The sequence below is a fragment of the Oncorhynchus keta genome, chromosome 11 (assembly GCF_023373465.1).
Source record: "Oncorhynchus keta strain PuntledgeMale-10-30-2019 chromosome 11, Oket_V2, whole genome shotgun sequence".
Taxonomy (NCBI): Eukaryota; Metazoa; Chordata; class Actinopteri; order Salmoniformes; family Salmonidae; genus Oncorhynchus; species Oncorhynchus keta.
The window spans coordinates 3,488,942-3,501,533 of record NC_068431.1 but is presented as its reverse complement, the minus strand read 5'-3'; the positions used below and the strand labels follow the sequence as shown (position 1 = coordinate 3,501,533).

Below are 12,592 nucleotides of genomic sequence, written 5' to 3'. Positions count from 1 at the left end.
GAGACAGACAGACATGGAAGGAGAGACAGACAGACATGGAAGGAGAGACAGACAGACATGGAAGGAGAGACAGACAGACATGGAAGGAGAGACAGACCGACATGGAAGGAGAGACAGACCGACATGGAAGGAGAGACAGACAGACATGGAAGGAGAGACAGACAGACATGGAAGGAGAGACAGACCGACATGGAAGGAGAGACAGACCGACATGGAAGGAGAGACAGACAGACATGGAAGGAGAGACAGACAGGGGGGCGTGAGAGACGGACAGGGAGGGAAGGAGAGACAGACAGGGGGGCGCGAGAAACAGACAGGCAGGCAGACAGACAGACAGGGAAGGAGAGACAGACAAACAGACAGGGAGGGAAGGAGAGACTGAGGGAGGGAGCAAGAGACTGAGGGAGGGAGGGCGCAAGAGACTGAGGGAGGGAGGGCGCAAGAGACGGAGGGAGCGAGAGACTGACAGAGGGAGGGAGGGAGCGAGAGACTGACGGAGGGAGGGAGCGAGAGACGGAGGGAGGGAGGGAGGGAGGGCGCGAGAGACGGAGGGAGGGAGGGAGAGACGGAGGGAGGGAGCGAGAGACCGAAACAGAGAGGGAGAGTTGCCTCAAGGCCAGAGAGAACAGTCTGGTTAAACAGGAACAACTGGTAGATAAGACACTCCCTAACAGTCACACACACCCTGACACTGTCTCCCTCCCTAACATTAACCCCTGACCCTGTCTCCCTCTCTAACATTAACCCCTGACCCTGTCTCCCTCTCTAACATTAACCCCTGACCCTGTCTCCCTCTCTAACATTAATCCCTGATCCTGTCTCCCTCTCTAACATTAACCCCTGACCCTGTCTCCCTCTCTAACATTAACCCCTGACCCTGTCTCCCTCTCTAACATTAATCCCTGATCCTGTCTCCCTCTCTAACATTAACCCCTGACCCTGTCTCCCTCCCTAACATTAATCCCTGACCCGGTCTCCCTCCCTGACCCTGTCTCCCTCTCTAACATTAACCCCTGACCCTGTCTCCCTTTCTAACATTAACCCCTGACCCTGTCTCCCTCCCTAACATTAACCCCTGACCCTGTCTCCCTCCCTAACATTAACCCCTGACCCTATCTCCCTCCCTAACATTAACCCCTGACCCTGTCTCCCTCCCTAACACTAACCCCTGACCCTGTCTCCCTCCCTGACATTAACCCCTGACCCTGTCTCCCTCCCTAACATTAACCCCTGACCCTGTCTCCCTCCCTAACATTAACCCCTGACCCTGTCTCCCTCCCTAACATTAACCCCTGACCCTGTCTCCCTCCCTAACATTAACCCCTGACCCTGTCTCCCTCCCTAACATTAATCCCTGACCCGGTCTCCCTCCCTGACCCTGTCTCCCTCTCTAACATTAACCCCTGACCCTGTCTCCCTCCCTAACATTAATCCCTGACCCTGTCTCCCTCCCTAACATTAATCCCTGACCCTGTCTCCCTCCCTAACATTAACCCCTGACCCTGTCTCCCTCCCTAACATTAACCCCTGACCCTGTCTCCCTCCCTAACATTAACCCCTGACCCTGTCTCCCTCCCTGACCCTGTCTCCCTCTCTACCATTAACCCCTGACCCTGTCTCCCTCCCTAACATTAATCCCTGACCCGGTCTCCCTCCCTGACCCTGTCTCCCTCTCTAACATTAACCCCTGACCCTGTCTCCCTCTCTAACATTAACCCCTGACCCAGTCTCCCTCCCTAACATTAATCCTTGACCCGGTCTCCCTCCCTGACCCTGTCTCCCTCTCTAACATTAATCCCTGACGCGGTCTCCATCCCTACCATTAACCCCTGACCTGGTCTTCTTCCCTACCATTAACCCTGACCTTGTCTCCCTCCCTGACATTAACCTGACCCTCTCTCCCTCCCTGACCCTGTCTCCCTCCCTAACCTCTGACCCTGTCCTCCCTCCAGTCCAGAGTGCTGTAGCCCAGGTGAAGCCCTCAACCCTGACCTCTGACCCGGTTGGCATTGCGACAGTGGTAACCAAGCGCAGGCAGCAGCTGCAGGTGGAGAAGGACAGGCTGAGGCGGAAACAACAGGACCTGGCCCGTCCAATCAGAGTACAGGTCAGGGGTCAAACACACTGGAATATATATGGATATTATGTTCTATACTGTGCCTTCAGAAAGTATTCACACCCCTTGACTTACCACATTTTATTACAAAGTGGGTTTAAAATGCATTTCATTCTCTTTAAAAAAAATGTTATGTCAACAATCTACACAAAATACTCTGTCAAAGTGGAACAAAAATTTGAACATTTGTAAAACATTTATGAAAAATAAAACACTTTTATATATACACAAATGTATGTGGGCACCCCTTCAAAACAGTGGATTTGGCTATTTCAGCCACACCTGGTACTGACAGGTGTATACAATTGAGCACACAGCCATGCAATCTCCATAGACAAACATTGGCCAAACCCAGATTTGTCCGTCGGACTGCCAGAGGCAATTTGGAACTCGGTAGTGAGTGTTGCAACTGAGGACAGATGATTTTACACGCCACACACTTCAGCGGTCCTGTCCTGTGAACTTATGTGGCCTACGGCTGAGCCGTTGTCGCTCCGAGATGTTTCCACTTCACAATAACAGCACTAATAACTGACCGTGGCAGCTCTAGTAGGGCCGAAATTTGAAGAACTGACTTGTTGGAAAGGTGGCATCCTAAGACGGTGCCATTTTGAAAGTCACTGAGCTCTTCAGTAAGGCCATTCTACATTCAAAATGGCACCGTCTTAGGATGCCACCTTTCCAACAAGTAAATTCTTCAAATTTCGGCCCTACTAGAGCTGCCACGGTCAGTTATTAGTGCTGTTATTGTGAAGTGGAAAGTGTAGTCTGGTGGAAATTTGTCCTTTGGTCTGGAGTCCAAGATTTTTGGTTTCAACCGCCGTGTCTTTGTGAGACGCAGAGTAGGTGAACGGATTACTACATTTTAAATGTTTTATTTCACCTTCACCTTTCACCTATTTAACCAGGTAGGCCAGTTGCTGGAGTGTTGCAGAGATGGTTGTCCTTCTGGTTCTCCCATTTCCACAGAACTCTGGTAGAGTGACCATTGTGTTCTTGGACACCTCCCGAACCAAGGCCCTTCTCCCTTGATTGCTCAGTTTGGCTGGGTGTTCAGCTCTAGGAAGAGTCTTGGTGGTTCCAAACTACTTCCATTTAAGAATGATGGAGGCCACTGTGTTCTTAGGGACCTTCAATGCTGCAAAAAAAACGTGGTACCCTACCCTTCCCCAGATCGGGGTGGCAGGTAGCCTAGTGGTTAGAGCGTTGGGCCAGTAACCGAAAGGTTGCTAGATCGAATCCCTGAGCTGACAAGGTAAAAATCTGTCGTTCTGCCCCTGAACAAGGCGGTAAACCCACTGTTCCCAGGCCGTCATTGAAAATAAGAATTTGTTCTTAACTGACTTGCCTGGTTAAATAAAGGTAAACACAATCGACACAATCCAGTCTCAGAGCTCTATATACAATTCCTTCGACCTCATGGCTTGGTTTTTGCTCTGACATGCACTGTCAACTGTGGGACCTTATATAGACAGGTGTGTGTCTTTCCAAGTCATGCCCAATCAATTGAATTTACCACAGGTGGACTCCAATCAAGTTGTAGAAACATCTCAAGGATGATCAATGGAAACAGGATGCACCTGAGCTCAATATCGTGTCTGATAGCAAAGGATCTGAATACTTATGTAAATAAGTAATACATTTGCAAAAATGTCTTAAAACCTGTTTTCACTTGGTCATTATGGAGGTATTGTGGGTAGATTGATGAAGGAAAATAATGATTATAATCAATTTTAGAATTTAGCTGTAACAACAAAATGAATACTTTTCGAATGCACTGTATATGTGTGTGTAAATATGTTGGGTGTTATTTATTTAAAATGTGTGTTTTTATTGTAACAGCAAAGTACCAGCAGAGTTTTTAACATTAGTTGTTTTTACAGAACCAATAATAATAATGCTGGAAGTAAAATAACGTAAACTAGTAATAAATAATCAATAAATAGTGTAACCTGTGTCAGGATGTGGCGGTGAGGAGTGGACTGGAGCATGATGGGAAAATGAGGAACAACCATGTAGACCCCGCCCTCAACGGGTGAGCCTGTCTGTCTTCGTGTCTGTGTGCATGTGGAGGTACACGCTTCCAAAACAAATATGTGTGTGTTTTAGCCAATATTACAACTGTGTGTGTTGGTCACTGCTTGTAGGGCCCACTCCCGTAACCAGAGTACTGACAGTGGTCTGAGTGTCAGCAGCTTCACACGGACACCTGATGACCTGCTGAACACTGTGGAACTCATGGATACAGGTAAGACACACACACACACCTTGGTTTAAATTGGACTATTTTAAAGGGAAAATAACATAATCAAATGTTATTTGTCACTTCGTAAACAACAGGTGTGGACTAACAGTGAAATGCTTGGTAAACAACAGGTGTGGACTAACAGTGAAATGCTTGGTAAACAACAGGTGTGGACTAACAGTGTAATGCTTGGTAAACAACAGGTGTGGACTAACAGTGTAATGCTTGGTAAACAACAGGTGTAGACTAACAGTGTAATGCTTGGTAAACAACAGGTGTAGACTAACAGTGAAATGCTTGGTAAACAACAGGTGTAGACTAACAGTGAAATGCTTGGTAAACAACAGGTGTAGACTAACAGTGTAATGCTTGGTAAACAACAGGTGTAGACTAACAGTGTAATGCTTGGTAAACAACAGGTGTAGACTAACAGTGAAATGCTTGGTAAACAACAGGTGTAGACTAACAGTGAAATGCTTGGTAAACAACAGGTGTGGACTAACAGTGAAATGCTTGGTAAACAACAGGTGTAGACTAACAGTGAAATGCTTGGTAAACAACAGGTGTGGACTAACAGTGAAATGCTTGGTAAACAACAGGTGTGGACTAACAGTGAAATGCTTGGTAAACAACAGGTGTAGACTAACAGTGTAACTTGGTAATATATACTGATAGGTTACTAGTCAGTGTATGCTTGGTAAACATAGTCAGGTGAATAACAGTGAAATGCTTGGTAAACAACAGGTGTAGACATAACAGTGAAAACAGGTGTGGACTAACATGAAATGCTGACAGGTTAAACAACAGGTGTGGACTAACAGTGAAATGCTTGGTTAACAGGTGTGGACTAACAGTGAAATGCTTGGTAAACAACAGGTGTGGACTAACAGTGAAATGCTTAATAAACAACAGGTGTTGGACTAACAGTGAATAGTCACATTGGTAAACAACAGGTTAGACTAACAGTGATAATGCTGACAGGTTACATAGTCACAACAACAGGTGTAGACTAACAGTGAAATGCTTAATAAACTGACAGGTTAGACTAACAGTGAAATGCTTGGTTAAACACATGTGTAGACTAACAGTTAAATGCTTGGTAAACAACAGGTGTAGACTAACAGTGAAATGCTGACAGGTTAAACAACAGGTATAGACTAACAGTGTAATGCATAGTAAACAACAGGTGTGGACTAACAGTGAAATGCTGACAGGTTAAACAACAGGTGTGGACTAACAGTGAAATGCTGATAGGTTAAACAACAGGTGTGGACTAACATTAATAAATGCTTGGTTAAACAACAGGTGTAGACTAACAGTGAAATCACTTGGTAAACAACAGGTGTGGACTAACAGTGAAATGCTTGGTAAACAACAGGTACCATAGACTAACAGTGTAATAGCTTGGTAAACAACAGGTGTGGACTAACAGTGAAATCACTTGGTAAACTGACAGGTGTAGACTAACAGTGAAATGCTGACAGGTTAAAGTCACATTAATAGGTGTGGACTAACAGTGAAATAGCTTAATATAACTGACAGGTGTGGACTAACAGTGAAATCACATTAATAAACAACAGGTGTAGACTAACAGTTAAATGCTTGGTAAACAACAGGTGTGGACTAACAGTGAAATGCTTGGTAAACAACAGGTGTGGACTAACAGTGAAATGCTTGGTAAACATGTATATATACTATATACTGATAGGTTACCATAGTCACATGAATATATACTGATAGGTTACCATAGTCACATGAATATATACTGATAGGTTACCATAGTCACATGAATATATACTGATAGGTTACCATAGTCACATGAATATATACTGACAGGTTACCATAGTTACATTAATATATACTGACAGGTTACCATAGTCACATTAATATACACTGATAGGTTACCATAGTCACATTAATATACACTGATAGGTTACCATAGTCACATTAATATACACTGATAGGTTACCATAGTCACATTAATATACACTGACAGGTTACCATAGTTACATGTTGAAATACTGACAGGTTACCATAGTCACATTAATATATACTGACAGGTTACCATAGTCACATTAATATATACTGACAGGTTACCATAGTCACATTAATATATACTGACAGGTTACCATAGTCACATTAATATATACTGACAGGTTACCATAGTCACATTAATATATACTGACAGGTTACCATAGTCACATTAATATATACTGACAGGTTACCATAGTCACATTAATATATACTGACAGGTTACCATAGTCACATTAATATATACTGACAGGTTACCATAGTCACATTAATATATACTGACAGGTTACCATAGTAACATTTAATATACACTGACAGGTTACCATAGTCACATTAATATATACTGACAGGTTACCGTAGTCACATTAATATATACTGACAGGTTACCATAGTAACATTTAATATACACTGACAGGTTACCATAGTCACATTAATATATACTGACAGGTTACCATAGTCACATTAATATATACTGACAGGTTACCATAGTCACATTAATATACACTGACAGGTTACCATAGTCACATTAATATATACTGACAGGTTACCATAGTCACATTAATATATACTGACAGGTTACCATAGTCACATTAATATATACTGACAGGTTACCATAGTCACATTAATATATACTGACAGGTTACCATAGTCACATTAATATATACTGACAGGTTACCATAGTCACATTAATATATACTGACAGGTTACCATAGTCACATTAATATATACTGACAGGTTACCATAGTCACATTAATATATACTGACAGGTTACCATAGTCACATTAATATATACTGACAGGTTACCATAGTCACATTAATATATACTGACAGGTTACCATAGTCACATTAATATATACTGACAGGTTACCATAGTCACATTAATATACACTGACAGGTTACATAGTCACATAGTCACATTAATATATACTGACAGGTTACCATAGTCACATTAATATATACTGACAGGTTACCATAGTCACATTAATATATACTGACAGGTTACCATAGTCACATTAATATATACTGACAGGTTACCATAGTCACATTAATATATACTGACAGGTTACCATAGTCACATTAATATATACTGACAGGTTACCATAGTCACATTAATATATACTGACAGGTTACCATAGTATTAATATATACTGACAGGTTTTTAAATACTGACAGGTTACCATAGTCACATTAATATATACTGACAGGTTACCATAGTCACATTAATATATACTGACAGGTTACCATAGTTACATTAATATATACTGACAGGTTACCATAGTCACATTAATATATACTGACAGGTTACCATAGTCACATTAATATATACTGACAGGTTACCATAGTCACATTAATATATACTGACAGGTTACCATAGTCACATTAATATATACTGACAGGTTACCATAGTCACATTAATATACAGGTTACCATAGTCACATTAATATATACTGACAGGTTACCATAGTTACATTTTTAAATACTGACAGGTTACCATAGTCACATTAATATATACCAGGTTATAGTTACATTAATATATACTGACAGGTTACCATAGTCACATTAATATATACTGACAGGTTACCATAGTATACACAGGTTATATATATACTGACAGGTTACCATAGTCACATTAATATATACTGACAGGTTACCATAGTCACATTAATATACACTGATAGGTTACCATAGTCACATTAATATATACTGACAGGTTACCGTAGTTACATTTTTAAATACTGACAGATTACCATAGTCACATTAATATATACTGACAGGTTACCATAGTTACATTTTTAAATACTGACAGGTTACCGTAGTTACATTAATATACACTGATAGGTTACCATAGTCACATTAATATATACTGACAGGTTACCATAGTCACATTAATATATACTGACAGGTTACCATAGTCACATTAATATATACTGACAGGTTACCATAGTTACATTTTTAAATACTGACAGGTTACCATAGTCACATTAATATATACTGACAGGTTACCATAGTTACATTTATATATACTGACAGGTTACCATAGTCACATTAATATATACTGACAGGTTACCATAGTCACATTAATATATACTGACAGGTTACCATAGTCACATTAATATATACTGACAGGTTACCATAGTCACATTAATATATACTGACAGGTTACCATAGTCACATTAATATATACTGACAGGTTACCATAGTCACATTAATATATACTGACAGGTTACCATAGTCACATTAATATACACTGACAGGTTACCATAGTCACATTAATATATACTGACAGGTTACCATAGTTACATTTTTAAATACTGACAGGTTACCATAGTTACATTAATATATACTGACAGGTTACCATAGTCACATTAATATATACTGACAGGTTACCATAGTAACATTTTTAAATACTGACAGGTTACCATAGTCACATTAATATATACTGACAGGTTACCATAGTCACATTAATATATACTGACAGGTTACCATAGTCACATTAATATATACTGACAGGTTACCATAGTTACAATAATATATACTGACAGGTTACCATAGTCACATTAACTGACAGGTTACCATTACCATAGTCACATTAATATACTGACAGGTTACTGACAGGTTACCATAGTTACAATAATATATACTGACAGGTTACCATAGTCACGTTAATATATACTGACAGGTTACCATAGTCACATTAATATATACTGATAGGTTACCATAGTCACATTAATATACACTGACAGGTTACCATAGTCACATTAATATATACTGACAGGTTACCATAGTTACATTAATATATACTGACAGGTTACCATAGTCACATTAATATATACTGACAGGTTACCATAGTCACATTAATATATACTGACAAGTTACCATAGTCACATTTAATATTCACTGACAGGTTACCATAGTCACATTTAATATTCACTGACAGGTTACCATAGTTACAATAATATACACTGACAGGTTACCATAGTCACATTTAATATTCACTGATAGGTTACCATAGTTACAATAATATACACTGACAGGTTACCATAGTCACATTAATATATACTGACAGGTTACCATAGTTACAATAATATATACTGACAGGTTACCATAGTTACAATAATATATACTGACAGGTTACCATAGTTACAATAATATATACTGACAGGTTACCATAGTCACATTAATATATACTGACAGGTTACCATAGTTACATTAATATACACTGACAGGTTACCATAGTTACAATAATATATACTGACACCTGGAGGTTACCATAGTCACATTAATATACACTGAGTGTACAAAACATTAAGAACACTCTTTCCATGACATTGACTGACCAAGTGAAAACTATGATCCCTTATTGATGTCACTTGTTAAATCCACTTCAATCAGTGTAGATGAAGGGGAGGAGACAGGTTAAAGGAGGATTTTTAAGCCTTGGGACAATTGAGACAATGATTGTGTATGTGTGACATTCAGAGGGTGAATGGGCAAGACTAAATATTTAAGTGCCTTAGAAAAGGGTATGGTAGTAGGTGTCAGGCTGGGTTTTCCACACTCAACCGTTTCCTGTGTGTATCAAGAATGGTCCACCACCCAAAGGATATCCAGCCAACCTCACACAACTGTGGGAAGCATTTGTAGTCAACATAGGCCAGCATCCCTGTGATTTGAGGCTTTTTTGAGGGCAAAAGGGGGCTGCAACTCACTATTAGGAAGGTGTTGTTCATTTGTTGTACTCTGTGTAAATGAATGCACTCAATCTCTGGGGTTACATCTTGGAGCTCTAGCAACATCCACAACATCCTAATGACTGTATTATGTGCTGTGATAGGTGACTCTGGAGCAGGCCAGCCAATGGCATTCCTGGAGGCAGGCCCAGGGGTGTGCATGGCTACCGATGGGGAGGAGCTAATGCCCAGCATCCAGGAAGCCCTGAGCTCAGACCTCCTGAGTGACATGGATACTGTTCTCTGGTTATAGACACACACTATAGATACACACACACACACACACACACACACACACACACACACACACACACACACACACACACACACACACACACACTATAGACACACACACACACACTATAGACACACACACACATACACTATAGACACACACACACACACACACACACTGTAGACACACACACACACTGTAGACACACGCACACACAATATAGACACACACTATAGACACACACACACGCACACTATAGACACACCTACCTGGCTATAGACTCTACACAACAGTAGTACATAATGAACTGACTTGATGGGTTATAGACTACACAATAGGGAACGAGACTCAGACTCTGCCCCTCCACTTCCTCTCCTGGCTGTTACCTGTCTTCCTTGAACTTAGCTGGCCACTGATTGGCTGGTTTCCCAGGATGTAACCCAGTAGACACTGTGGCCCTTGACGACAGGAGATATAGCGATACATGATGTGGTACTGAGGAGACACTGTGGCCCTTGACGACAGGAGATAGAGCGATACATGATGTGGTACTGAGGAGACACTGTGGCCCTTGACGACAGGAGATAGAGCGATACATGATGTGGTACTGAGGAGACACTGTGGCCCTTGATGACAGGAGATAGAGCGATACACTGAGGAATGTGGCTAGTGTCTTCTTCCTCGATCTCTCCCTCTCCTCCCCTCTCCTCTTTCTCCCTCTCTCCTTCCCCCTCTCCTCTCCCTCCTCTCCTCTCCCTCCTCCTTTCTCCCTCTCTCCTTCCCCCTCTCCTCTCCCTCCTCCTTTCTCCCTCTCTCCTTCCCCCTCTCCTCTCCCTCCTCCTTTCTCCCTCCCTCCTTCCCCTTTCACAGGAGAGAGAATCTTCCCTCCTCCTTTCTCCCTCTCTCCTCACACCCCTTTCATCCCTGTATACCTCACACCTGCCTTTCATCCCTGTATACCCTCCCTCCCTTTCATCCAGGTATAGAATCTTCAGTTTGCCTTTCATCCCTGTATACCTCACACCTGCCTTTCATCCCTGTATACCTCACACCTGCCTTTCATCCCTGTATACCTCACACCTGCCTTTCATCCCTGTATACCTCACACCTGCCTTTCATCCCTGTATACCTCACACCTGCCTTTCATCCCTGTATACCTCACACCTGCCTTTCATCCCTGTATACCTCACACCTTTCCCTTCCCATAAGTATGTATCATTGTTAGTTATGCCTACATATATCAACAAACAATCTTCTTTATAAGTGGTACAATTTCTCAACATGTTGTTTAGCTTGCAGGCTGCTAAATTGTGAGGCATGAGAGATTAACAGAATATTCCTCCACATCAGCAGTTGTAATAGAATTTACCAGTTATAACGTACATCCAGAGCCTTCATAAAGTATTCACACCCCTTGACTTATTCCACATTTTGTTGTGTTGCCATGTGGGATTAAAATGCATTTAATGGTCAACGATATACACAACATACTCAGTAATGTCAAAGTGGAAGATTTTTACATTAGGTACATTTGAAGTTGGAAGTTTACATAACCTTAGGTTGGAGTCATTAAAACTTGTTTTTCAACCACTCCACAAATGTATTTTTAACAAACTATATTTTTGACAAGTCGGTTAGGACATCTACTTTGTGCATGACACAAGTACTTTTTCCAACAATTGCTTACAGACAGATTATTTCACTTATAACTCACTGTGTCACAATTCCAGTGGGTCAGAAGTTTACATACACTAAGTTGACTGTGCTTTTAAACAGCTTGGAAAATTCCAGAAAATGATGTCATGGCTTTTGAATCTTCTGATAGGCTAATTGACATCATTTGAATCAATTGGAGAGCTTCTGATAGGCTAATTGACATCATTTGAGTCAATTGGAGGTGTACATGTGGATGTATTTAAAGGCCTACCTTCAAACTCAGTGCCTCTTTGCTTGATATCATGGGAAAATTTAAATAAATCAGCCAAGACCTCAGAAAAAAATTGTAGACCTTCACAAGTCTGGTTCATCCTTGAGAGCAATTTCCAAACGCCTGAAGGTACCACATTCATTTGTACAAACAATAGTACACAAGTATAAACACCATGGGACCACGCAGCCATCATACCGCTCAGGAAGGAGACGCGTTCTGTCTCCTAGAGATTAATGTACTTTGGTGCAAAATGTGCAAATCAATCCCAGAACAACAGCAAAGGACCTTGTGAAGATGCTGGGGG

General features: G+C 41.2%; 1 protein-coding gene and 2 long non-coding RNA genes across 4 annotated transcripts in view; all 3 read left to right on the top strand.

The window, feature by feature from the left end:
- Positions 1–10,420, top strand: part of LOC118390625 (transcriptional coactivator YAP1-like) — a 33,966-nt gene extending 23,546 nt beyond the window's left edge. The window contains exons 5-8 of one of the 2 annotated variants that reach the window (XM_052529163.1): positions 1,953–2,107; positions 4,063–4,151; positions 4,264–4,364; positions 10,228–10,420. In XM_052529163.1, the coding sequence (XP_052385123.1) occupies positions 1,953–2,107; positions 4,063–4,151; positions 4,264–4,364; positions 10,228–10,376 (494 nt within the window). In that variant the 3' untranslated portion in view covers positions 10,377–10,420. The remainder of the gene's footprint in view (positions 1–1,952; positions 2,108–4,062; positions 4,152–4,263; positions 4,365–10,227) is intronic. The other variant, XM_052529164.1, reaches the window with a different exon arrangement.
- On the top strand, positions 4,426–6,042 carry LOC127933007 (uncharacterized). The gene is made up of 3 exons (XR_008146744.1): positions 4,426–4,564; positions 4,709–4,996; positions 5,978–6,042. It is a non-coding gene; the product is annotated as an uncharacterized LOC127933007 (long non-coding RNA).
- On the top strand, positions 7,153–8,384 carry LOC127933006 (uncharacterized). The gene is made up of 3 exons (XR_008146743.1): positions 7,153–7,287; positions 8,040–8,199; positions 8,296–8,384. It is a non-coding gene; the product is annotated as an uncharacterized LOC127933006 (long non-coding RNA).
- Positions 10,421–12,592: the final 2,172 nt, after the last annotated feature.